The 26,796-nt window shown below is 38.4% G+C and overlaps 1 protein-coding gene across 1 annotated transcript in view; it reads right to left on the reverse strand.

The window, feature by feature from the left end:
• COL5A2 (collagen type V alpha 2 chain) overlaps window positions 1–26,796 on the reverse strand; it is a 97,579-nt gene that overhangs the window by 23,465 nt on the left and 47,318 nt on the right. Inside the window, 21 exon segments of the mRNA XM_036387020.2 lie at window positions 13–66; window positions 452–550; window positions 654–698; window positions 1,154–1,252; window positions 3,007–3,060; window positions 5,349–5,393; window positions 6,268–6,321; window positions 7,267–7,311; window positions 8,348–8,401; window positions 9,125–9,178; window positions 9,959–10,012; window positions 11,448–11,501; window positions 12,110–12,163; window positions 12,664–12,708; window positions 14,692–14,769; window positions 16,319–16,429; window positions 19,993–20,046; window positions 20,689–20,721; window positions 21,335–21,367; window positions 22,633–22,646; window positions 24,128–24,352. Of these exon segments, the coding sequence (XP_036242913.1) occupies window positions 13–66; window positions 452–550; window positions 654–698; window positions 1,154–1,252; window positions 3,007–3,060; window positions 5,349–5,393; window positions 6,268–6,321; window positions 7,267–7,311; window positions 8,348–8,401; window positions 9,125–9,178; window positions 9,959–10,012; window positions 11,448–11,501; window positions 12,110–12,163; window positions 12,664–12,708; window positions 14,692–14,769; window positions 16,319–16,429; window positions 19,993–20,046; window positions 20,689–20,721; window positions 21,335–21,367; window positions 22,633–22,646; window positions 24,128–24,352 (1,358 nt within the window).

Genomic DNA, 26,796 nt, shown 5'->3' on the forward strand with positions numbered 1-26,796 from the left:
ATGGAGACTTACAGGTTCACCTTTGGGTCCTGCTTCTCCCTTGAAACCTGGGACACCAGGGTCTCCCTGAAAACAAACATATGAATAGCACCAGTAAAGTTAAAAGTCTGCATAAACCACTTCACTTTGTATTATGCCATAAAACAAACATTTCCTAGCTAAGTGACTAATTGTAGGTAGTATAATATGATGCTTATAATGGTTTTTCTTTACCTTTATTATGCTTGTTTATTATTATGTTATATAAAAAAAAACTTAAATAAATCTCTTTTCTGAGGTTTTTAAAGACACACTTCTTTTTGAAAGAAGTAGTTGTATTTTGGATACACAGCAGATTCACAGGATCTGAGTATGCTACTGCTGTATTTAAGGAAGCCCACTGCTAATCCCTGTTCCATGGAGTGACACGTGCCAGGCACTACAATTCCCAAAGGGACAAAGACCCCGTTACCGGCTGGCCTCGAATCCCAGGGGGGCCGGTGCTGCCCTGTGGTCCTGGGGAACCAGGGGGGCCCGATAATCCAGGGGGGCCTCCAGTGCCTGGAGATCCCTACAAATACAAACAGGAAGCACAGTAAGGAAATGCAATCAAAATAAGGAAATACAAGAAATTAACTTACACAATTTCTTCAACAGGAAATATGATTACTTACAGTAGGGCCTTTTGCACCAGGGGAACCATCTGTCCCTTCAGCACCCTAAAGATAAGGTATCAATCATTAGAAATAATTTTAATGAGATGGGCATCAATCACAAAAGCAGAAGATAGTTATTTTATCCACTTTACAAGACCAGAAAATAAAGGCTATTAAATAAATATAGCAGCATACACAAATGCCAAAAAGAGCAATAAAGCATGCAAGTTAAAGTAATTTTTAATGCTGAAGATCTTATGTTTAAGCTTAAGTTTTAAATTCTTTGAGGATTGAGAGTGTATTGAGATTGTGCAACTTTCAGTTTTCCAACTTGTAATAAAATAACAAATAGTTATTGTCAATAAAAAAAGCACAAAACCAATGAATGAGACCTCTTTTCCTTGGGAAAAGGAAAAGAGGTCTCATTTGAGTAAAACTCTGTCAGGGCACTAAAAACCCCCATAAACAGATGAATATGCACAGGCTGAGCACTGAGGAACTCAATTCAATGTACTTACAGGAAGACCTTGTGACCCAGCTGGGCCCTGAGGACCCGTTTCACCTCTTTGTCCTTGAGGACCTTCAGGACCTCGAGGACCTGTTGGACCTGCTTCACCCTAGGATTCCACATGAGAAAACAACTTCAGATTATTTTGCTCTAAAATGCAGCACTACAAAGTAATTCAAGAGGAATACTGAACTTATAACAGAAAAATAATTCATGTTTGAAATAGTTTAGTACCCTTAAAATGAAATTTTGCTTACCTAATTTTGCTTCTATTACTTCTAGGTGAATGAGAACATTAAAAGTATAGACAGGATTTTTTCTCAGTGTATACAAGACAAGGAAACTCTGCAGAAAAGCAGCACTATCCAGGAGTCCAAATAAGATCAAGAACAGACCTGTCTCTCTAAAATCCCACTAAGTGTCTGTAATTTTACAAGTTTTTTCTGCCTTCATTAACAGCAAGGCTGTTGAGATTTAGATATGGTAACACATCTGAGATTGGTTGATTTGGTTTGTTTGTTTGTTTGGGGGTTTTTTTGCACAGCACAGATGAACTCACTGTTACACAACAGTGTACATTAAATACCAATCCAGACACATTAAATATCAAATCCCTGTAAGATTAGGCTGGATGATAAAAAATTCCTCCCAGAATCTTCATTGAATTTTAATTCTATATAGGAAATATGCCTTTTGGATCTGATGGCTATTAATGTCACATCTTCATAAAACAAATCTACATCTTCGTTGTATAATCTGCTGAGCTTTTATGAGTTCAACTATTCCAATTTTACATCATCTGATGATCAAACTGAAGGTAGCTTCTCCTTTTCAAAAGCTCTAAGTGATTCATCATGTGACAGCTTTTTAAACATTTCCTTAGGTAAAATGCTGAGCCATACTAAAACATTTTATGACATGCACTACAAGGGCTACCATTTAACTGTACACTCCTCTTGTCTAGACTGTGCTTTTTCCAAGAAAGGTTGGAACAGATGATCCTAGAGGTCCCCTTGTAACCTGCTATTCTATGACTCTATGATTAAGTTGATACTGTTATTAAGACTTGTTTCCAAACAGTGTCATGAATCTTGCCAGCTTCACAACAACACAAAAACATCTGCTGATCTTGGCTACCTGACCAATTCTTGTATAACATTTTCTTATCATGGATGCAGGGCATATATAAGAAGTCTAAGGAAACTGTATGAGTTGTCTTTTCTATCTCTGAAGACATTGGCCTCAAGGCTAAGAAGCAAAACAAAAAAAAAAAAAAAAGAGAGCGCTTTCTTGCAAAGTGAGAGAAGGAAGGAAGTGCCACAAAGACAGTGCTACAACAAGTGAAAAGTTTTCATGCCAATCACTCCGAGCCACAATAGGTAGTACCTGTAATTTGCTCTTTTGTGATGAGCTGCACATTTCTTTGGGGGTTCAGGCATTTCCCCCTTACCAGTCTAGATCATCTCAAAAAGTGTTCTTGGCCAAAACTAGCAGTTCCAGAGCTAGAAGGTCCTGCCTCCATATTGTCTTCAACTTGCCCTCACAACCTCACTTCTATCAATGTATCTTGCTATTCTTTGAATATTCTGGACAAGATTCCTGAAGCACAGCATGGCAGTCATCTTTTAATCACCTCCTGACATGAGCAAATGGGAAAGCAAAGTGTCTTAACAGTGGTGAATTGCAATTGCTTCATTTGGCTTTGGGTTTTATCTTCTGTCTGAAGGTCTTAACTAAGACTGATTTCACAACAGCTCCTGGGGATCTGTGTACATGTCAGCCTGAGCTCTGTGCAGTCTACTACACATTTTTAGTTGTGTGTTGTTAGACATTTTAAAAAGACACTTTCATTTTTTTTTTTACCTTTAGGCCAGGAATACCAGGAAAACCTGGAGATCCAGTTATACCAAGTGGTCCCTAGAAAAGACAGACACAAAGCTGTAATTCAGTGATTTAGATTACACAGATTAGTATCCCATCACTGGGTAAATGTGGGTCTAGAATTACCTGTATTTTTTAGGCATAAAACATTTGGTTATAACAAAACCAGAATAACTATAAATATCAGGTTTTTAAGCAATATATATACATTTTATGGAATTATGGTGCAGTTCTTTAATAATGTGTTTGCTGACTTCAGCAAAGCTACAGCTCTTGATTCACCTATTAATGCCTGAATTGCAATGTACACAATCCACGGTGAACAATTATAGAATTAAGATTCCTAAACACACAGGCAAATTCATTTGAAAGCTGTAAAACACAGACTTTGTATCAAAATTTCAGGGCTAGAGAGACAAAGATGTTTCCATTTCCATAATGTCTCTTGTGGTGTACAAGACATTCAAGAGAACTTTCTACTTTATTGCAAAGGCTTGGGAGGGCGGCACACAGTGGTTATCAATACTCACTGCAACACTGGTCCCAGATAATTCCTCTTTATCTTTTCCTGATTTTCTGTCTTGTTGTAAAATATGATTCGTGCTGAGAAAAAATGTTCTGTGTAATAAAGCTCTCCTGACAAACTTAATCAGAACAATCTGTCCCACTGAGCATTAATTACAGACAACATTTCTGCCATGACCTTACACTGGATTTCTACAGAACTGATGCAACAGCTCACCAAGTATATTTTTGAAAACCTATGTCCCAGTTTATTGGATCACAAATAATGTCTGCCAAATTCCTCTCTTGTTGCAGGAAGAGTTCCAGGATTAAGCTGTACCACTGCACTGACCCAAATAACAACACATTTCAGTAACACTTTCTCCAGTGAGAAACATTAAGGATGAGTATCTCCCTTGGGACACTTGATGGGATTTTCCAAAAATATTAGCCAACCACTTATCATGTACAGTGAAGCTGAGTTCACATTTTATGCCAAAGAAAAATTACAAGGTTCGTGTCATACCTCACAGCTTGCCACCCAGCTTCCTTTAACTGTGTAGTTTAAATACTGAAAAAAATATTTTCTTTGTTTGAAAGGTTTTCCTAACAACTTACCTTTCCTTCATGATACACTAAATAATTGAGTTTTGTAGCTTTTAGGCATTTACACTCATCTTTTGAGCTTCTATTACAGTTAATTATTTCTCAATGAAGTGTTTAATAAACAGCTGTTCATTACGATGACACAGGTAAGTGTATTTTTCTCAGAACTTTTTCAAGTAAATAACAAGTATGCACAAAATGAAATTCTAACTGCAAGTAGGTGTGGTTTAGGGTTTTGAGGGGTTTTTTTTGTGCAGTGCTTTGGGATGTTTGGTTTGGTTGTTGGTCTTTGGTTTTTTCTAAGCTGAACATCACAAAATGGTTAAGGCTGACTACATCAATGGGTAGAAGCTGTTATCCATATCCTACAAGTGATGCTTTCAGAAAAAAAAAGCAAACATAAATACCACATTTTTAAAGTGGAAGTTGGCCTTGCACAAATAGTACAAAACCATCACCAGTTTTCACATGCAAAAGCAACACAAAATTAACTGTATGTGAGAAACACTCCTGACTCATGTGAATTCACACAAATGTATTCTGCAAATGCAGAGAGATTGGACTGTGGGATCAGCACCAACATTCCTACACTGACAGTCTAAGTGTAAACAGCCATGTCTTCCTCTGCAGCCCTGCTGCCATGGTGGGAGAACTTCAACAGCCCTGAAAGCCAGGCTTTCTCAGCTTGGCAGACATTCAGACACAGGCCTCTGTCCTTCAGTTCAAAAAGTGACTGTCCTTAATTAAAAGTCCCTTTTACACATTTGGTAATGGAACAATTGCAGGGAGCAAGCTGTGCTATCAGTGAGTGCCTTTCTTCTTGCTGACAACAAGCCTCATTTGCCAGCTTTGCAAGTGAAGGAAGATAACATTCAATTATGAACTGCTTTAGATTGCAGTGCATGGACTTGGGCCACTTTCCTCCCCACCATATGGGCTCCATAAGAGCAGCAGAGCATCACCTCCCCAGGAGAGGCTATGGCCAACTCCTCTGCAAATTAAAACCTTTAGATGAAGTAAACTACAGAGGAAAATTTTGCAGAGGGCAGCACTAAAACTAAAATGAGTAGAACTAGGAATCATTCTCAGATAATTAATTCCAGATGCACTTAACTGATACCAGCAACTGCCAACATTTTTTTTTTTTTGGTAGTGTCAAAAGGCAAGTGGAAATATAGAGTGAAAAAGTGGTTGATTGAGAACCAGTCACTTACCATTGGGCCAGGCTTCCCAGGCATACCATGCTGGCCACGTCCACCCTAGACAGGAAAATAGAAAACACAGAGTATTTGCAAGAACTCTACCTATTTTTTAATTATTTACTGTCAGCATTTGTGATAAAACTGTATATACTAAGGTGATTGAAGAAACGATGGATTGCACATTCCTCCAAACACTGGCATGGAAAACTTCTGGAAGAAATTATTCTCCCATTTGAGTTAATGGATTTCTCTGTTTTCAGAAAGGACAATATTTTGAGAGTGTCATTGTATGGGGCACGTGACACATGAAGTGGATCATATAAAAGTCAGGGGAGAAATGCCAGAAAAACAATACTTGACACTGGATATAAAAGCAGCAGGATGAAAGTTCTAATTCAAATATGATCTCATGTCAAGGATAATCCCTCTTTTTGCTGAAAATCAAAATATTTTTAAGAAGATAGCCTTATTATTTGAAATTAAATTTTTAGATTTCATCTAAATTGAAATCTGAATTAAAAGACTTAATCTTGACTTTAATTTTAAACCTTTTTCCAGATAAAACTGAAACATTATTTCCTGTTCAGTAATTTTTGCTGAAAAGAATCTCTCACAAGAAATCCAATAGAAACATAGAAGACATTTTTATATCCCAGAAAATCGTGCTGTGAGGGTATTTGGACTCATGGGAAGCTCTGCTATGAGAAGCTACCATATAGTTACCACTCTCATTTTAAAAGTGTTTTTAACTTTTAAAATTTATGGTACAGATCTCACCCCACAAAACTGCTCAGCCCTTACTTTCTTAAGCTATAGCAGAGCTCACAACATAAGTGACTGGCAAGTCACATGAACCAACACTTTCAGGCTCAGAGATTTAAATTTAAGTTAACAAGAGAGGATTACAAGAGAGAAGGAAGATTCTACTTACAGGGGCACCCTGTGGTCCAATTCGTCCTCTTTCTCCTGGCATTCCCCTAGGTCCCTTGAAGAAAGATCAAAAAGTGCATTATTCAGGAGGTCATCATGTCAGAATTAAAAAAGGGTTGTTTTTTTCACCCCACAGGAGTAAGTTATCTTGTCCTACAGCAGAAAAGAAGTAGCAGCTCATAAAAATCCTTACAGCTTCACAGGCTTGCCCAGTGGAAATTTAACAAACTGTAATTTCTGGTTTTCCATTCTAACAGTATTTCCAGTTTTAAACACGTTAGAATAAATTCTTTATATACTTACCAGTGACAATAATGCAACTTCTTTCACTAAATCTCATTCACAAATTAGATTCCACTTCAGGGATATTAAATTCTACACACAACATAGTGCTTCACAGAGAGATGCCATTATCTGATATCAGAAAGAGGCTTTACTTCCAGGAGCACTGCTGAGAGTCAATTTTTGTCATGTAACACTACTCATGCATATTCAGTTTCCAAAACTACGTGTGAATGAAAAGTATTCTAAAAAAAAGTTTCTCCATTTCACTTCCAGGTCATGCATACTTACCCTCACCATAACCTCCAAAACCCTCTGACCATGGTTTTCTTAGCCAGTTCATTCCTGATCTAAATTACTCCAGTTCTACTTCAGGGCAACCCAAGCCAGTATTTCTCATGTTGAAATCACTCCACATGAGGCATCAACATGCAAAAACACTATCACCCTACACTTATATGAGCTGGGAAACCATCACCACACCTACAGCCAAGTCTCTGCTGAGCCTTCAGATTTAGCATTATTACCTATGTCTGTGAATGGAGGGAAGGAACACCTCACAGTGGACCAAATTCACTGTCAGAGTAACGGAAACCAAGTGTTCATGAAGAGAAAGTTCAGCTCCATGAGCTCAGATACAAATATCAAAGCCCTGCAATTCCCACTACCAGTAGTGTTGACAATCACTTCTGCAACACCCAATGCATGTGACACTCACTAGAGGACCTGTTGGACCCATGGCTCCCGTTGGTCCAGACTCTCCCTAGAAAAAGAAATGAAATTATTAGAGAAATGGGTGAAAGGAAAATGGAGTCACATCTCACCCCTGTCCTCTGTGCTTATGATGGACCTCAGGGGCAGGTTTGCACAGGTACCTGCATGCATCACACCTGGCAAGGACACTGCTCTCTACTCTGATGGAAATGCCATGTTTATGTGTTCTGAGTGTTTATGTCGTCTCTGCCAAGACTGCTGCTGTTGTTGTTCCATAGGAAATGGTTGGCAATCTTGGGAAAGAAACATTTTTTTACACAAACTCTCCTTAACTACTAATCTCACACTTAAATTTAGATTTTGGAAGATTCACTTCATTCACTACATTTTTAATCTAAAGGAATAATTCTCTCCCACATTCAATTATCACCTATGCCAGGCCAAAAATGTTTCAGCATCAGCACTGATGAAAGTGGAAAAGCCTGAAAAAGTGTTCTGTTCTCTTTTAAAACATCTTTTAACCTATCTTGAAAGGACTGACTCCAACTGGCTAACCTGCGTTACCACTGCTTTGATCTGAAGTTGTAAGAGTGGTGCAGTGCCAATGGAGATGAAAAATTCTGAGAATAAACTAACAAGATAGTCTGTTTGATTACAATACATCTCCTCTCAGTGCCTGTTTCTTTTAAGCCAATCTATCACAATTTGAAAGAGAACAGCCAGGTTTTAGTTATGCATTGCTTTATTTGATTATAATAAAAAATGTTCAACTTGGTCCCATAGAGCCAACAGGAACCATGAACTGTCCAAGTGGAGAACTGCAAGATGTGCATGGGGCCTTTATTAACAGACTCTGCTGTTCAGTATTACACACATGTCACAAATAGAGCGCTCAGCTCACCCAGTGATCTCTCACAGGCCTAAAGCAGCCCCAGCTGCAGCTGGGACTGGCACCTTTGAATTCTATCCCCCATATAAAGGTCAGAGAGGGTACAAAGCTGTGTTCAAAAGATCTCCTGCCTTTCAGGATTTTGGTACTACACAGAACATGCTTAATCATTTATTTGTTTTGGCCATAAAAATACCTTTGCTCCAGCTGCTCCAATTTCACCTTTTGGACCATCAAGGCCTTTCAATCCCTGTAAATTATAAAAAGATAAAGGAATTGTATTTATATATGTACATACAGAGAGCACTCCCACTATTATTGTTAAAGTAACTTGATATTAAAGTATTAAGAATGGATCTGAGGTGGTAAGAGTAAGAAAAGAAAAAAATAAAGAAGAAAAAAAACAGATGGAATAAAAGTTTTTAAACATTTCCTAAATGGAAACCATTTGTACAAGGTACATTTCCCTGGATTTGGTTTCCTTTTTAAAACAAAAAAGTTTTTAAAAAAAAATCCTAAAACAACAAGGAGGAGGCTCTGAGCCATAGGAAACCAATTTATTCCTCCCTGAAGTAAAATTCTGGCCAGAAAACTTGGTAATTTGTAATCACTCCATGTTGCAAACATATCCACCTCTCAAGTTCCCCACCCTAATGCAAGACTTGCCAACAAAGTGAGAGAACTGTCAGGTTTGCGCCTCCTGAAGCTTGGCAGGGCTCATGCAAGCTCCTTCCAGATTCCCAGAACATTTGAAATAGAGTAAAAAAGCACTGGAGCATGTAATACAAAGGTCAGCTTAAAGGGGAATTGTACTGATTTTCTGCAAGGTCCCCTTTCTCTCAAATGCCAGGATTTTTGCTGCAGCTGCCTCATCTGTAGCGTAGGCAAATTCTGCACAGATACAAAGAAAAATCTTCATTCTGAAACTGCCAGGAGACATCATCTATATCAGAGGGAAAACCTTGTCTCTTACCCGGTGACCCTTGAGACCTGGGAGACCAGGAGCACCAGGAAAGCCTCGAGGGCCCTAGGTATGAAAAAGAAAAAAAACAAATATAATCCTGATTCTGCAGATAAACCCAGGAATCATGGTCCTAAAAGGGATAAGGACAGCAGCAATACTAATATTGCTAACACTCCTTAATTTTCATCATAGTGAAGAACAGCATTTGAGCAGCTCACAGATGATACAGCCTTGAAGTTATTCTCAGCATTACACACATTTTCACTGACATTAAAAGCTTTATCATTTATATTGTTGTGTGATCAAAGTTCAAATTTCACAAAAATAATGAAATAGATGAGTGGCAGGTCAAGTTTTGAGGGTTAATATGGACAAACATTACTTAGGCTGAGATCAAAATTCAGAGCAAACACTTAAAATGAACTAGATACTCAGACCTGCAAACTGTACCTGTTCTTTCTTTCAGAATATGTCAGTCCAGAAGCATGATAAACAACTGCTACCAAAACATATTTAGCAACTGAACCAAAGCTCTCTTGCAATTAGCTTCCTACCAAGTTTCTCTGGAAAGGCTAACAGAAGTGCCTTGTGTCAGAATATTGGCAATATGAATTCAGAGCAGAAATCTCAGATAACAACAGTTATCCTCTCAGCAACAAAGCAAACACCAACCTGGAGCCTAGGAGTGAGCTAAGACAAGGACTTCAGATACTGAATGGCAGAATTTTGCACCCATAATTAAAAGCAATACTGATGAGTCACATCAGTATGAAGCAATAAGGAACCAGTATCATATGATGACATATGATTATTTTGCTAAAATTTCAATGATCATGCTCTTACTGGAGATCCTGGAAATCCAGGCTCACCGGTTTGTCCTGGTCTACCAGGTTCACCCTAAGGAAAGAGAAAAGAAAAGGAACTCATTAAAACATGAGATTTTAAAATGGACTTTGTGTATCATTCTTCCACTCAAACAAATGAAGACATCATCAGTATTATGCACTCTCTTTGCTGAAGCAATGTCAGTGACATAAATCAACTGAATATGTGCCTAGCAAACGTGCATTAGACACATTAACTCACAAAGGGTTTTTAACCAAGAACTGGGAAAGGCTGAACCCACAATGTATCCCAGTCATCAGGAGATGGTGCTGCCACCTGGTTTTCCTGGGAATTAATGAGTCAACTTTATGTCATCTTCTCACAGAGCATCAAATTGCTGTTATTTCCCACTGGAACAGCAATTTAAAACTACCTGCATTGTAGCTTGTGAGTCTCCTTCTGTTTAAATGTTTTAATATATGTATAATTTCATTCTAGGACAGTGACTATTTTCTGTGTATTGCAATAGGGAAAACAATATGGTGAAACCAACAAGTATGTTTTGAAGATGAATCAAAGCCCACCAGAGTCACAGCCAAATATTCCTTTACATGCATCAGTCAGTTCAAATATACCCAGGACACCAGAATGCAGAAGTATGAAAGGCTTCAGAAAAATAATTTCAGGTCAGAGAGAAGGCAAAGGGCTTCACAAATGCAATTAAAGACACCCAAACGAAGGAAATGGGGGAAGTTCTTAGAGCAGTGTCAAGATTTGACTTCCCTGCACTGAGAGTTAACTATTGCCAAGGATTCCTAACCTTGTACAATTTAATGGGAAGGTAGCTGTTACACGACTAATTTCTATACTAAAATGGCATCTGCAGTTTTCTAACTAATTTCCAAGCTATAAATTACAGTTAGATGGATTTTGTGTGATTTGCAAACAACTAACATACACCCACCAGTAAGCTACTGTTGAGCAGTACATATACACCCATACAATATATATAATACGTACATTTTACATATATATGTATGCATACATGGATAAAGAAAAAAAATCAGTTAGGAACATAATCAATTATAATTTTTAAAATAAATTAAATATTAAAATCTTATCCAGACACACGTGTGTGCTGCCATTACTGCTCTTCTAACCCAACATACAATCCCAAAAGAGAGGAGATGCCTCCAAATGACTCCCTGTGATTTATTTTTATGTTTGATTTCAAGAAAGATTGTCTCAGTTAAGAACTTAATGAGACAAGAAATAGAGATGGTGCTAGACTTTAGGTATGATGATGACACGTAAGGAAAAGAAAGGAGGGGTTGGGGAATGGTTGCCAAGATTCACAGCTGAGATGCTGGATTTAATGAGGAGTACAATTACAAAGGAAAGCAGACAATAGTTAGAACAGGCACATCTGCTGGTTAGTCACTGCCTCACAGATGCCAATGTTTGTTTTATTAAAAATAAAACAAGATACAAAGAATAACAAACTTACATCTTCACCAGGTTTGCCTGGAGGTCCCTCTGGTCCACGAGAACCAACTGGCCCCTAGGAAATTAATATATTTGTTGAGAAGTCAGGTTAGCCATCACTTAAATATCTATTTACTTCATTTCAAAGTCTGGTTTTACAAAAACAGATGTAGAAAAAGGACGATTTTATGCCTAAGCACACATTTGCTCAGCTTTGTGGTGCTCTTTCTAACCATCCTGACTCTAGAAAACCTGCATTGTATTATAAGAAAATACAGGATGGATTCTTTAGGAAAAAAACCCAAAACATTAAAAATCACAGTTGCTGTTTGCTTCAAATCTCTGGCTCTTGCTTTTACTTTTGTTTCATTTTGTTGCCTCAAAAAAAATATTTTCATCATCCTTTTTATAAGTTACACTATCAGGTATGGTTTTACCAGTGCCTAACCATTCTCAGGCCTGTGTTGGAAAAGTGAGAATGATTGTTTCTAATATAATCATTGCTATTCACATTTAAAACAACTCAAATTCACTGATCCATGACAACATGCTTTAAACAGCACAAGTCTTCACTGAAGTTAATAGTTTCAGCTGAAACAACATGACAAAAATTCTGTTCTGAAATTAAAAAGTATAGCATATTTGCAATTCTGTTGTAGAAATCTTTGCATTTATTGGTCTTACCATAGGTCCTGGATCTCCAGGTTCACCAGGTGGGCCTGTGGGACCAGCACCACCCTAAAATTAACCAAAGATTAATACAGTTACAAATTCCAAAAGCAATTATAAGGATATAATTTAAAATCCATGACCAGGAAAATCACAGCCTAGGGCTGAGAGTCTGGATTCTAATTCAGAACTAATTCACATTTCCATAGGAGTGAAAGTTCCCCTGAAGCTGTAGATAAATCCTGTGCCATACACAAACCCCGCTGGAAACTTAACACCATGCCAATACTGAAACAAGAACAGTCTCCATTTTCATTGCTGCTCACTCATTAAAAAACAAGTTGGGTTAAAACCCTGTTAAAGATCTAATAAGCTGTTCTTTTGGAGCCAATTCCTGTGTATGGAGTCCATCTGGAGCAGAGCCCTTGTTTAAATTCCCTTCTTGGTGAAGGTGCACTCAGCCACAAGTCACTGAGGATGGACACTGCCCCAGAGATGCACAAACCCTTCTCACCACAAGCTCTGCCCTCATCTCTGGCCAATTTAATCCCCTCAGGTGAAGCACTCACTTGTTTTCCTTGGAGACCCTGAGGACCTCTTGGACCCACTGGACCCTGTTGAACACACAACTTGTTACACACTGGAAAACAACCTTTCCCAAGTAAGATTCACTCTAGAAAGGGCAAAATGGCCTGATAGTGACCACCAGCATTTCTACAGCCTGAAAGGTTTCTACTCAGAAAACTGGCGTTATGAAACACAAACAGATGTTGAATGAAATCTTCAAAGTCCAAAAGCCACAGGAGTGTAATTTCATTAGCAGCTGAAAATACGGACTTGGCTGCTTCCTCCAACCTCACAGTCTCTGGAATCACAATAACCAAAGTGTCTGTCCAGCTCCATGAAAAAAATGTAGTAACAAAGTAAGAGTTGAGGGGAATAGTCTTCACTTGAAGGGAATGTCATTACCCAGATGAATCTCATAATGGAATCAATGACAAATTAAATTAATCTTCTTGTTCTCAGTCAAGCTGAAAAGCAGTAATTAAAGGATGTGTTTAAATGTATCATACAAACCACCAAAAGAGCTTTCCAAATCATTGTGGTTAGTTACACAAAACTCAGATTGTCCCTCAGAAAGTGCCATGGTACTTTTAGGAACAATCTCAAACCTAACTGTAACTTGTAACACAAAATATCAACTTATTTGAAAGTCATTATCTTGGTTCTAGGAATACAAAAATATCTATAACAGACAACCATTCATTTTGAAAGAAATTCAAGAATTATGTCTTTTAAAATTTAATATATTTTTTACTATTTTTTAAAAAGTGAATGTAGAAGAGTTAGCAATGGGCCATTTAAAAAAAAAGCTAATGAACATTAGAAACAAAACATTCTTTCAGCTGTCAGTTACCCAGTTTACAAGAGAATGAAAAAAGAATGTCACATAACATGACAAAGAGCAAGTGAGTGCCAACTGACTTTAGCAGACTTTGTGTAAGGCCATAGATATATTAATATTAAATTTAATCATATTTGAGAATGATAAGAGAAGAGGCAGCACAAGAGATGCAACACCTTGAGAAAAACTGAGTGAAAGGATTAAGCAAAACAATTAAAGCAACAGACAGGCCAAACTGGACAGACTTGTGGAACAAATCATTTTATGTTCATAAAGCAAATTCACTGAAGAGAGACATTCATCAAAAAGTTCTTTAAAGAAATCACTGCAAAAGTTAGTCCTAAGGTAAAGTATCATCTTATCTTTGGAACCTTTCACATGGCACTGGAACTGATTATGAAGGCTACTTGAAGGGACTTGGATAAGATTCAGGTGGGCAAACTCATGGGCAATACAATCACTAAAGGATGGTTTCCTTCAGAATGGATGTTAAAAATATCAGCGAAGAGGGTAACAGTATTTCCAAGATATCAAATGTGAAGAGAGGTGCACGAGGGCAGAGAGGTATTATTAAGAAAAAACCCCAAGAGTTCCAGAAGAGATAATTTAGGGTGGTTATCTCTTCAGATATCTCTTCAAACAGCTCTCAGAGACAACAGAAAATTTCAGTGTTACCGTTAAGTCCCCAGTGCACTCAAAGTAAAGAGCATATCTAAATAGTGAGGGATGCCAGTGCAAAAACTTGGCTGACTGGAGAGACAGAGGAAGTCTGTCTTGAAACAACAAAGCACAGATTTGAGTTAAGAGTTGGTTTTGAACGTAAATTTTTTTAATTACTAACAAAAAACCCTGATCTGATGTCACATGTGAAAAGAAGTTACATATTTGTTTATTCTGCTTTGTGTTATACCTGACAACTTCAAGTCACTCTGCAATGAGCTGTTTTTTTCTCCTGTACCTTACTCTTAGTAGCTGCTAAATTTCAGGAGAGATGATAGAGGTGGGAAAAGAAGTTGTCATTTAATAGAGAAACACTTTTTTCCCCAGGTACTGTGCAAAACTCTCCTAGATTATACTGTACATCCAGGTTCTAGAGGCACAGGAAGCTGTAGAGGATGAATTCCCTTTCGGGTTTTTGGACATGCAATCCACTTCCAGCATCTCTTACAGTACAGGGCTAATGTGGTCTTACCACTGCACCAGGCATCAGTCCCATCTGACTACCAAGTCCAGACTTCTCATCCAGTCCTGCCATCTGAGCTGAAAAGGGCTGGAAAAATAAGATGGATGATTTCAGCTGTAAGTTATGGTGATGGTTTGTAAGTCGAAAATCCATGCAATCACATCTTCATCATTTACCTTGCTTTTGCAGTGATAACAGCTCAATTCTTTGGTTTAAACACTAAACCAAAATTTATCTCTCCTCTAAATATGAGGTGTTTAAAGCTTCAAAGATTTATGATTATTATTCTATTTCCACTCTAATATTAAAAAAGTATAAAATTATCAAAAAAGAGGAAAGCCTCCCACTAAATTAATTACATTTTTTCATGACTTACAAATCTAGACCAAAACTGCCATATTCCTTCATGTTTTCTAAGGCTTTTTTTCACTTATCATGCTTCAAGTTCAGAAATATCTTAAGGTAAATGGAAATGTAACTGATTTCATTATGACAAATTAGAATTTTTAAGCATCTTGCCCTTATCCAGCAAAGCTGAAAGCCACTGCTGTTCCTATTAATTAACAGAGACCAATGAAGGGAGAAACTTCAGTGCCCTCCTTCTTATGCAAGCAAATAGTTGAAATCAACAGTTTTATTTTGCTTCATTCAGAGTCAGAGCCTCATTCACAGCAGGCCAGAGCTGAGGTCAGAGACAGGAATACAAACAAAAAATGTCTTAGATTTCCAGCCACACCTTTCTTCCATTTTTCTGTGGAATTCTATGTAGGATAACAGCCTAGCATCCATTATGGTGCTTCTGTGATTCTAAGAGATTCCTGTGTGCTGAAGATATTTACTTGGGCTGAGTCTACTGCATTCAGAACTGCTGGGAAATGTGTCTAGGTCATGAAATGCTGCCCAAAGTTGCAAGCTATTGGCCTAACATGAAGATTGCAGATTTTTGTCACCATAACTATTGTTTTCAGTAACTTCTCAGGAACAATGGAATGAGAAATCATAACAGGCATCAAAACAGCAATAAATGCATAACTGAATACACTTGAAAAATTCAAAGATGTATTTAATTATCAACCATAATTAGTATCCAATAGAGGGAGGAGGAGAAAAAAAGTTTTGCAGAATACCTTGTCTGTATCTATAAGGCTGGTTAGCACTGCTTTCACAAACAATTTCTCAATCTTCTCAGTGTTTGTCTGAATACTTCCAGCAAGAAGTATTATCAACCACATTTTAGTTTCTCTCATTAGTTATTTCTAATTCATTTATCTTAAGTTTTACTTTTCTATGTTCCTAACTTGGTGCACTCATTTCCTCTGTACTATTGCTCAGATGCCTTGGCTTGTGAAAGTAAAAGAACCCTTGTGGTGGTTCTAGATTAGGGCAGTTTGGCTTTGCTAGATGCTAAAATCTGCTGTGAAAGGTGCATCCTTTCCCAGGTTTCTCACATGGAACTTGTCCCAGTTTTTGGCAGAATTTGCAGTACCACTTTCTGCTGCCCCTCATGACTGAGAGACAGAAGAGGGCACAGCGTTCCATGGTCACAGAACCAAAGGAAAATCACCATTTATGCAAATAAATATCATGTGGATGTGGCCTAACACTCCACTTTGAGCTAGAGCAAATGTAAACTTACCCTGCTTATTCCATCTGGTCCTGGGTGAGTGGGATGCCCTGGAGGACCAGGGTCACCAGGCTGGCCAGGGATACCAGGTTCCCCATCAATCCCTTGAGGACCACGAGGACCCTACAAAGAAAATCAGGAATGCCAGCAGTGTGCAAAGGTATTCACTGAAATCATTGTAACTGGCAAACACTTGCCTCTTTGGGATAAATCTGTATTTCTACAGAAAGATCTTCAAAAAAACAACATCCCTAAAGCTCTGTTCCCACCCTCAGATCAGAAGCACTGACTGAAATTTATCATGGATCCAACAATTAAGTAAACTGTAGTAATTTCTATCACAGGCTTTTTTAGAAACTCAGGCTTCCTATCATTCCACACTAGAGTATACTATTCCTCAAAAACCTCCTTGGCTTTGCCCACTGTATAGAATGAAGTTAATTCACTTTTAAAATGAGTACAGCTCAGGTAAGTGTAAATATACACAGAGGCTTAGGAAACTCCAGAGTAATGCTGGATTTTTAAAGCCTACTTGACATCATGAATGGTTTAGCCAGTTCATAGCACTGTTGAATTCTTAACACAGTTGTAATGCCAGAAATGCAAGGAAAGTTACCTGGCGTTGAAGCCACCTCTAGCCAGTATTTACAGAATAGGTTAGAGCCCATCCTGTAGCTCTCATTTTAATGTGTCTCCCACTTTTAATTCCTAAACTGCACTCAACTCATATAAGAACTAGAATTAAATATGGAGGCAACTAATAAAACATTAGTGGAGAAAAATGAGTAGTAATGGGACCAATACAGACATGCTTCAATCATAAATACAGACTTTAAAGTGCTTGTTACTACTTTTCTTCATTAGAATAACATGCTTGACCAAGGCAAGATAAAGTTTTAGACTATGTAATGAGCCCTTCCATTTTAAGGATCCTTAAACATAGACTTTTAGAAGAAGCCTGGCTCACTGAGTCATCTTTTCAAACACAATTAACAATCAGACTGCTGGGATTTCCATGAGGTGAGGGCTGTGTCTGCAATATACTTCAGTGGAATTTATGTCTGAAGTGGTATGGTTTGAACTAGTATGGCTCACAGAAGGAGCAGTGAATAGATGGTATTCTGAACAAATGTGAAGATCTGTGCATCTTGGATGGAAGCAGAACGTTTCAGCACAAAACTTCATTCTTAAATGTATCTGTTATAAACACAAGTACACACTGCCAAATCTAAAAGTGCTTACTGTCCCAAGGAGGAAAAGAATGAGATACCTTATTTGTTTGTTCTCAAAACAAAAAGAAAACAAAGCTAAGCATTAGAGAAAAAAACCCTACAAAACCACAGCTGGCTATAAAGACTTTGGCAACTCTGTGTCCTTGCTGATTTTCAATACCCACACAAGACACCTTAACAAAAGCTAATAGAGAAAAAAAGCCTTTTTAAAATCCTTTTTATAAAAGGACCTACTTTTTAGTCACCAAAACTCAAACTGGTTCAAAAGCAAAAATGCAACTACATACCTCAATACCAAAAAGTCATCAAAATGCATGTTTGTATTTGTAGGTAGCTAGTGGTATGTAACCAATCTGGTGGGTTTTAATAAAATATTGATTACAATTTATTTATTTTTCAGCATTTATAGATTATATGTATAAAAAAAAGCCCTTTCGTTTTCTTTCAACAGTTCAAGGTCAGTAAGGTTTAAAAAAAAAAAAAAAAAAAAAAAGAGGAAAAAGGAAAAACATTCTCACAAATGCCACGAGGTGGCAGCCTTTAAACACAATTTTCTCATTCTGGCCCACTGCTGCTGCTGGTCAGGAAACAATTAAAGGTTTTGCTTATAATAAAAAAAAAAAAGGAAAAAGAAGCTCACGGTAGGACACTCCCAAATTTCTATTTACTCAAACTGCTACTGCAAGTAAAATTGAGTGTAAATCCACATGGAAAGAAAAACATATGAATGGGTCTGAGGATGTCCAAGTTTATTTTCTGTCCTCAAAAGACCATTTGTTAACAACTAAAATGTCATCATTGTCCAAAACTCCCCCTCCCTAGATGCATTCTAAAAATGCAGCCATACTATTCCCTAGCTGTCTCTCACTGTTACACTAACAAAGAATCTGGTATAAAAAGTATGCTAATATTCCTGAATCAATTTTACATCCAAGGGTCCTGCTTTTGTAAAAGGTGGAGACTCACAGCAAGGTTGAGTTCTTTCTGCTCACTAGTCAGCAGGAGCCTGACTTTAAACAACAAAAAACAATCTGAAGAAATAAATAAACAGCTTGGAAATGTGCTTAGTGCATTAGTAACATCCCCAGTCAGTAATGTATTTAACCAGATTAATTTTACAAGAGCAGTCTGTACAAGATTATCTGCTCCATGAGGGGTTTTTTTCATAATATAAACTGCAGGTGTGAGCTAACATTTCTTTTCCACAAGTAAAAATAAACCCCTACACCAGCAGTCACTGTGTCTCAGTGGTCTTGGTCTCAGACCCACACTCTGGCATACACACAGCTCATCAAAAACTCTGATGGAACTTTTGCAAAGAAGCTGACAGCTTCTCAATCCTGTGTTATTCCTCGAAAGCTGAATAATAACCTGTGTCAAAAGGACTCAAAGCCATTTACAGCCTCTTGGGATTTTAGGTACTTGTGGCCACCAACCACTCTGGATGAATGGCATGAATGGCAGGGATGAATGGCAGGGAATCAGAATTTATTTAACATCTCATTGGGAATACTGCACATAAGGAAAGCACTTCAGACACAGCCCCATTCAGAAAACACAAGTCAAGATTTCTCTGTGCACCCCAAGATTGCACAAGGACTCCAAGAGTTCTATTAAGCATTTTGATACTCTTTCTTCTGACAAATGTCTTCTGGAGATCTGAAGAGCAGCAGTGGCTTGGCCAGCATCTCAGAGAGGCTGCACACTTCCTGCACTGCTTTAACAACGTCATTACCACCTCCAGACAACAGGCACACACTGGAAACAGGGCAAGGGAGTCTGAGTTAGGCCTATGCCTAACCTCAGTATTGGCTTGCTGTCTCCTGAGGGTTAGGAAAATATCCACATTGAAATTACAATGATTTGACTCTCAAATCTGCTTTTAGCAGCTTCTGTTCTTCAACCTAGCTTTTTGAAAAGGAACATGTCATCTGGGGTATTTTCAAGCACTCCTTTTTGGCCTTTCTGTGGTTCTCCACATGTAGACACCGAAATTCCCTTATGAAGTCTTTATTTCCACTGAGCAATCCTGGTTACATTATTCACCAGCATACCAACAAATGTAGTCACATATTAACTCCTGCTAACTTCTGAGCTTCCTGCAGTGCTCTGAGCCACGCAGCTCACACTGCTTCTGCTGCACAGCAGTCACCAGCAAGCAACCATTGAGTTCTAATCAAGAGAATGTGATGTTCTAGTTCTGTCTGAGAATGTTTGTTGAGAAAGTATGGCTGTGGTGGAATTACTGCTAAACCTCTGTCCATTTCTCAAAATATTCAGGGTTCAATCTACCCCAGCAATGATGAAGTACAAATGTTTTCCTCTTTGTTACCTGATTCCTGGAAAATACGAGGACAGTTTTGGTAACTCTAGAAGACATAGAGACAGTTTAAAGCCATTTAATCTTTTGAAGTTGCTTCAGGTACTTTATTTCTGAGATATTTAATAACTTACAGGTCTTCCCTTTGGTCCTCGTTCTCCTCGTGGACCTTGTGAGCCTGGAGGTCCCTAAAAGAAAGACCAGAAATATTAAGTCTCTTTTAAACTACCTAATGATTTTAAAAGCTCTGCAAATATGAAATCCAATGCTTATTTGAAAAATAATTTGTGGGTCTTTTCCTACATCATCATGAAGACGACAGCTATAATAACCAAGTATTCAATATTTCTTCTCAACTGGACATTGCCTGAAGGGAGTAGAACCATGATGCAGAGATCTACAGAATGGTTTCATCTCTCATGTGCTTCATAGGTTAATCTAGCAGAGGTTTTCTGAATGCTGGGTTTGAGACACCCTCCCTGCTAGTCCAGGACTGCTCTGTGGTCAGCCACAGCACAGAGCATCCTGCAGCTCCTCCTACTCCTGCTTGGACCCAGCTGGGGAGGCATTCCCCAGGACCCACCCAGCACTAAGGGCCTCAGATGTCCATGTGCCACAATCCATTCACTCCAGGCATGGGCTGAACTGACACTGGTAAAAACATCCCATCATCTTCCTGCCTCCTCAGAGCCAGTGGCTCTGCAGATAGCACCCACTGAGGGGTGGAAGAATCCAGAATCCTCCTTCACATCACCCTCCCAACACAAAGCAGGCATGGCAGGCAGTGGCAGATGCCTCATCAGAGAAGCAGAAGATTACAAAGTACTCACGGCTGGTCCCGGGCGGCCTCGTATGCCCGAAACCTAGAGCAGGGAACATAAATTAAAGTCATCACATGTCATGGCTGCATCTGTCCTGACTGCCCTACAGAAAATCAGTCATTGAAAAGCAAATAGCAAGGCAGGACATTAAAGTACCAAGCATGCTAAAAGGCTTTTTAGGGAAAAGGGGGAAAAAATGTAGTAAATATAATTTGCACTAGTTATCTTTTTCCAGTTTGCAGTCTTTTTATTAGCAATGTGAGTAAAATCTTAGAAGGATCACTGCTCCTCTAAAAAAGATTAAATAAATAAGTGAATTACAACTGTTTAGGTTCAAATTATTGATTATTTAAATCTGTTTGTCTTCACACTAGAAAGGATTAAATAGGTAATGAAATTACATTTCACTCCTTTCTAGATACTAATTTACCATTACACTTCTACAAAAATCTAACCATAAAAATAATTATGGCAGAACTAACAAATAATAGGAATTTCTAATGTTATATATGTAAAACAGCATACTTAATTCCACTCCTTTCATTCCTAGGCTGTATGGTTTTGTTGTATTTACTTCATTACTACAATTCTGTTTTAAAGCACTAATATGTGCACTTCTAGGGTGTGCTGATGGATGAAGAAAATAGTGACTTACAGGTGGCACTATTCCAGGTTCTCCTTTTTGTCCCTGTAGGAAAAAGACACCAGAACATCAGATGCCAGAAAAGAAGTGCAATTACCAGTACCAGTTTCAGCAACACCATCCCTGTGACTGTGATAAGAGTAAGGCTTGCTTAAAAATACAACAAGACTAATTTAAAGTACCTGTGACAAATAATCCGTATTATTTTCATGACTAAGGACACTGACTAAATGAAGGCCATAAATTAACATTATCTCTAGCTGCATAACATACTGCCTGAAAGAATAATCAAACTAAAAAAACATGAAACTTTTCTGTTAGAACTGCTAGAAAGTGCTAGAAAGTACATTGGAGCTCTGTTGTTGGATGACTTGATTCATGTGAAATACAGAGCCTAGAGCAGTCTTTAGAGTCCATTTCTTCAAGATACTAAATTAAAATACATATCATCAAATCCATAGATATAGAAATCCATCTGCAGCCTAGAGACAGGTTATAATACAATGATATTGCATAGCTTCAGAGTGAAGGACAACTGCAATTGACAATTGACTTTTCTTTGAGTTGAATGTGTTGACAATGATTACATCAAATAACTGGGTTTAGACCTACTGGTGGTAACTGTTTTTTTAAGGAAAAAAAGAGGGCTTTGCAAAGATAAAAAATGTCCTGCCTTGCTTACCAAATAATAAATAATAAGGTGGGTACAGTGCATTTATTTCCATAAACTAAAAGTTATGGATCATCTAAAAGTTATTTCAATTATTTCTTGCAGTTGCTTACTATCTTAGAAGCCTATTTATGGGAATGCCTTTACATTTCTTCTGTAAGAGCAGGTCTTCCCTTTATTTAATTGCACACAATGAGAGAAGCTGCCCACAGAACCTTGGCTCTGGGCAAGGACTCATGACTCCAGTGCCACCTCCTGCCCACTGGGCAGCTCAGCCTCAGCACATAAACCAGCTGCAAGCCTTATCAGTTTAGCATCTACTGACACAATGATCCCTTCCCTCAGCCTGTGGCACTGCTAGAGGTGACACAACCACACTACTCCAACTGGAATTCCTTTGATGTAGACAGCAGGGATTTTCAGCCAGGGGATTCTCTATATTAAGATCAGGATTTCTGCCTGCATCCCAATGTTTTTTTCATGTGGACTGCAATCTCCCTTGCCACCAAGGAAGGCCAAGAGAAAGAACTATATATTTTTAACAGAGATTATGTGTGTCTTTTATGATATGCTTCAAGGAGATGCATGGGAGTATTTTAATGGTAGTAATACATTACAAAAAAAGTAAAGGAAATCTTACCTTTCTTCCTCTACCTATGAGAAAGGACAAAAGAGGAAAAGAGAAGAAATTAGTGATTTTACTCTGAGAGACAGAATAGTAAGAGTTGAGTGAAGGTGTTGCACCTAGAGCCATCCCTGATCCTGGAGACAGAGGATCACCTACAGGGAGCTGGGGGAGTTCCCAGGGACACACATACTCCCTGGGTTGGGTGTGAGGAATCACAACACTGTGCAAAAATGTCCTCTAATTCTCAGCCTTTTTCCTCATTGCACAGAGTAACAAAAAACACATTGGGAAAGCAGAGTATCGTGTGAGGGATTGTCAGATGCTGGCCTAATGACTGACAGGAAGTCAAGGGAAGCTTTATTACTGACTCCAACAATAACTGTTGATGGATCCACAACATATTACATGGTATTTTTCAGAAGACAGAGTTCACAGAGGGATTTTTGGCCTTTTTTTTTTTTGTAGAAAGCACCTACACTACCATGAGTGTGCATTCAGAGCCATATAGCCACACTCATGCCCACAAAAATCCTTCATAAGAAAATTTTATAAATGCCTTGAATAACAATAAGGAATTTGGGAATGTATCCGTACTGCTTTTATATTTGCTGGGTGTATCCTGCTGGTGTTGGCCCAATGCCTCCCAACACAGAGCAGGATGCACCATCTATTTATTAATGCTCACCACATCTTGCTCCATTGCTCAATTACAAAAGTCCCTGCTTTTGTCTTTATCTCTACTTTGTTCAATATTAAGCTGATCAACAGCAATTATATTTCCTGAAGAAATTAATTATTATGCATTCACTGTAGCTCTAATAATACAATACACAGTGTTACATGGCTTTAATTGCAAGGTGAAAAATTTTCTTTTAGGATAATTGAGGGGGATTCCTTTATCTAAGTTTCTTCAGGAAGAAAAGACTTAAGGATTAAGGCATATAATAGAAAAGATGCAAATAGGGAGTCAATAATACTTCATGCTTCTTTTATATCTCACAAAAGGATGTTTTCACTTTGGGGAAACATTTTACATTGACTCAGTTTACATTTATTAGAGGGTCCCTGAATTGAGCATTTGAAAGAATGCACTTATTATATATAGTTATGTATTCAATATTTATATATCTTAGTATGTTTATTATATATACTTCTCTTTCAGTTTCAGATGAAAGAGAAGTATATATAATAAACATATTAAGATATTTATATATCTTAATAAGATATTTATTACAAAAAGAAGCCAGAATTCAACCTCCTCAAAACATCAAGACATTGCAGATCAACCTTTTAGCTCTAAAGCCATTTGGGCTTATATGAGACTCATGGTTCCAAAGCAAACGGTTTTGAGTTGGCTATGGGGCAGCCCAAGAGGGAGGATAAGTGCCAAGTATATGCGATTTTCAGACTTAAATTTTCACCATCAAAACAGCTTTAGGGACTTTAGTATCACAAGGTTTCTAGTTCTTTGGGCTGCCTCTCCTCTCAAACTAGAAAAGGCTCTTACCTATGGTGGGGTCAAAGTCCCGTGGTGTGTGGGGACACACAGGACAGCACTCTCCCGGGGGCACCTGGGGGTTCTCACACTCCAGCAGGTCCTGACACTGGATTTCATCGCAAAGAATAGCTCCATTGTCACAGACACAGATTTGGCACGGTGAGGGCTTCCAAATATCCCTGTTCAGGTACATCTGTCCATTCTGAGTGCAGGCTATTTCTTCACCATCTTCTCCTGGGACAGAGGAGAGAATATACAACACATTTTCCAACCATGAAATTGAAGGAATGGGACTGGACAAGGAAGGAGCCCATCTGGAGATGAGAAGCAGCATTACATACACAGAGAAAACAACACACCAGCATAGCTGATGTTAAGGACTTTTAAGAGATGTGTCTTTCTTCTTTTACCACCTCATTTCTTTATCAGAAAGAAGTAAAATAGAGTCCCCAGTTTCCCCACACTATCAAAGGAACTTTGCCTCATGAGTCTTTGGATATCATTCTGCTCAGTGGGGTGTCACCTCTGCCCTGAGGAGCTCCTGCCAATTCCCTGCTCTGTGTAAGTGCTGAGCACAGCTCATTGCAGAGTCTGACTGGGGACAAGAACCTGTGACTTCTGTCTGGAACAGCACAGGCTGCCTGCTCCCTGCTGGCCTACACAGCCAGATGGGACAGGGCGCAACAGACCCAGCAGCAGTTGGGGGAAAGATAAAAGACTCATTTATTGAGTGAGGTTTTTGTACAGGTGTGGGGGAATACCAGCATAGAGAATCAAGTCTTCCAAACAGGACAGCCAGCCTCTGTCCAGAGGCAACAGCAGGTACAGTGGTACTTGCAGCAGGGTCTCCACCTGAGTAACAAGAGGCTCCTCACATGATTTATGTCCAGTTTTTATAATCCAGCTCGTCATAGCCTCACATGATTAACCCAGCACACACACAATACTGCCATGGATATATCTTAACTGCATACAAAATAGCTCTTAGATATTTTAACCATATGAAAGACCATAACCATATTTGTCACTATTTTTATACAGGACCAGTATGGACTGACTATATGTATACATCCTCTCTATTTACCTATTCACACAGTCACGTTCATATTTGTACTGTTTTACCATATATAAGTCTTTGCCTTTGTTTTCTTCCTACTTTGTAGCCAAACACACTGGATATGTTTGGAATTTTTTTTAATCATGAGCTGAGTATATCTCAGTATCTTCTCCTAAAATTAAAATATGTCTGAGAAAGAGATCACAAAACAAGTAAAGTAGAAAGTTTTGCTTGTGTATCCAACATTTCACAGAATACCCTAGTAGCAAGAAAGGACTTTTTCATTTTGAGAAATGAAATTTCTCAAATATGAAATATTTTATCCCCTAAAGGAGCAAGCAGCTGCAAAACCAAAGAACCATCCCCAGGCTGTCCACAGACCATGTGTCGCAACTTGCAAACCAAGAATCCCAGTGCCAAGACAGTGTCTGAGTCACACACGGCAAAGCTGTCACACACTGTCCAAAAATTATTGTCCTGACCCCTGAGATGCTGCAGAAAAGACTGATCTTACGTGGGTGGGAGCTTCATCTGACCACAGAAATCCCTCCTATCCAAAATATCTTTGAAATTGGACAATCTAGTTAAAAGCACTACTGAAAGTTCCCAAACAGGTCTAATTTCTAACTGATACAAGACTGGGAGTAGAGTCAATTATATACACAGGACACATCTGCCTAATCAATGATCATAACCATTGTTTGTTTAAGCAAACCTGTTACTAGTGTAAAAATTAACAGCTCTAAGCACAAAGACAATTTCACTGTTCTATATATTCCCGTCCTAATTTAAACCAGATGTAAATAGAAAATCACAAAGTAATAAATAGGAGCAGATTTGGAATTTCAGCTTTGTGCCTCATCTCAAGCCCAGTTACTCCATCAAAGTCAAAGCTTGAAGAAAGGGAGCAGATGTGTCATTAACTGTTGCCTGCCATCACTAACAGCTTTTTAACACAAACTCAAATTGAAATTTTCACCAGGTCAGCTCCTCTTCAATTGCTTTATCACACCAACAGACTAAATGACTCGAAGAGGTGCTGCAGAAGCTCGGGAGGAAATGTTTTCAGTGTGAAGTAAAGACATCAACTAAGTATGCTGCACAGTCCATTTATGACACTGTGAGAATCATTTTCCAAACTGCAGATCGTATTTTGGAAACCACTCTTCTCATTTCTCCCTTGTGAGCATGACATAATGCACTGTCTGACATATTTAGCCTTTTCCCCCCAGATGTCTGGCATATGGTCTATGTCTTCTTTAACATATCACCCACAGAACTCGTTGTGCTGTTCAAAAGAGCAACAGTTTGCATAAATGAAATTTCTAAGTTATTGAGCCCAAAGTCAGCATTCTGTCATAACTTCAAATAAACCACATAGCAACTACTTTGGCAAATCAGAGCTGAGCCAGATGGTGACTAGCTTCTGCCTGGGTCCTGCTCAGTGGCTGGGAAAGAGGCAGACAAAGGCAGGGGGAAAAGCACATACCAACTTCTGAAAGCTACTAAGAAGTCTGCTTCCCTATCAGATTGTAGATATGATGGCAATTAAAAAAAAATCCAAAAAACAAGCCAAAACAAAAAGAAAAAAACATACCACCTCGTAATATTGTCAGAAAAC

This window comes from Molothrus ater, chromosome 7 (genome assembly GCF_012460135.2).
Source record: "Molothrus ater isolate BHLD 08-10-18 breed brown headed cowbird chromosome 7, BPBGC_Mater_1.1, whole genome shotgun sequence".
Classification (NCBI taxonomy): domain Eukaryota; kingdom Metazoa; phylum Chordata; class Aves; order Passeriformes; family Icteridae; genus Molothrus; species Molothrus ater.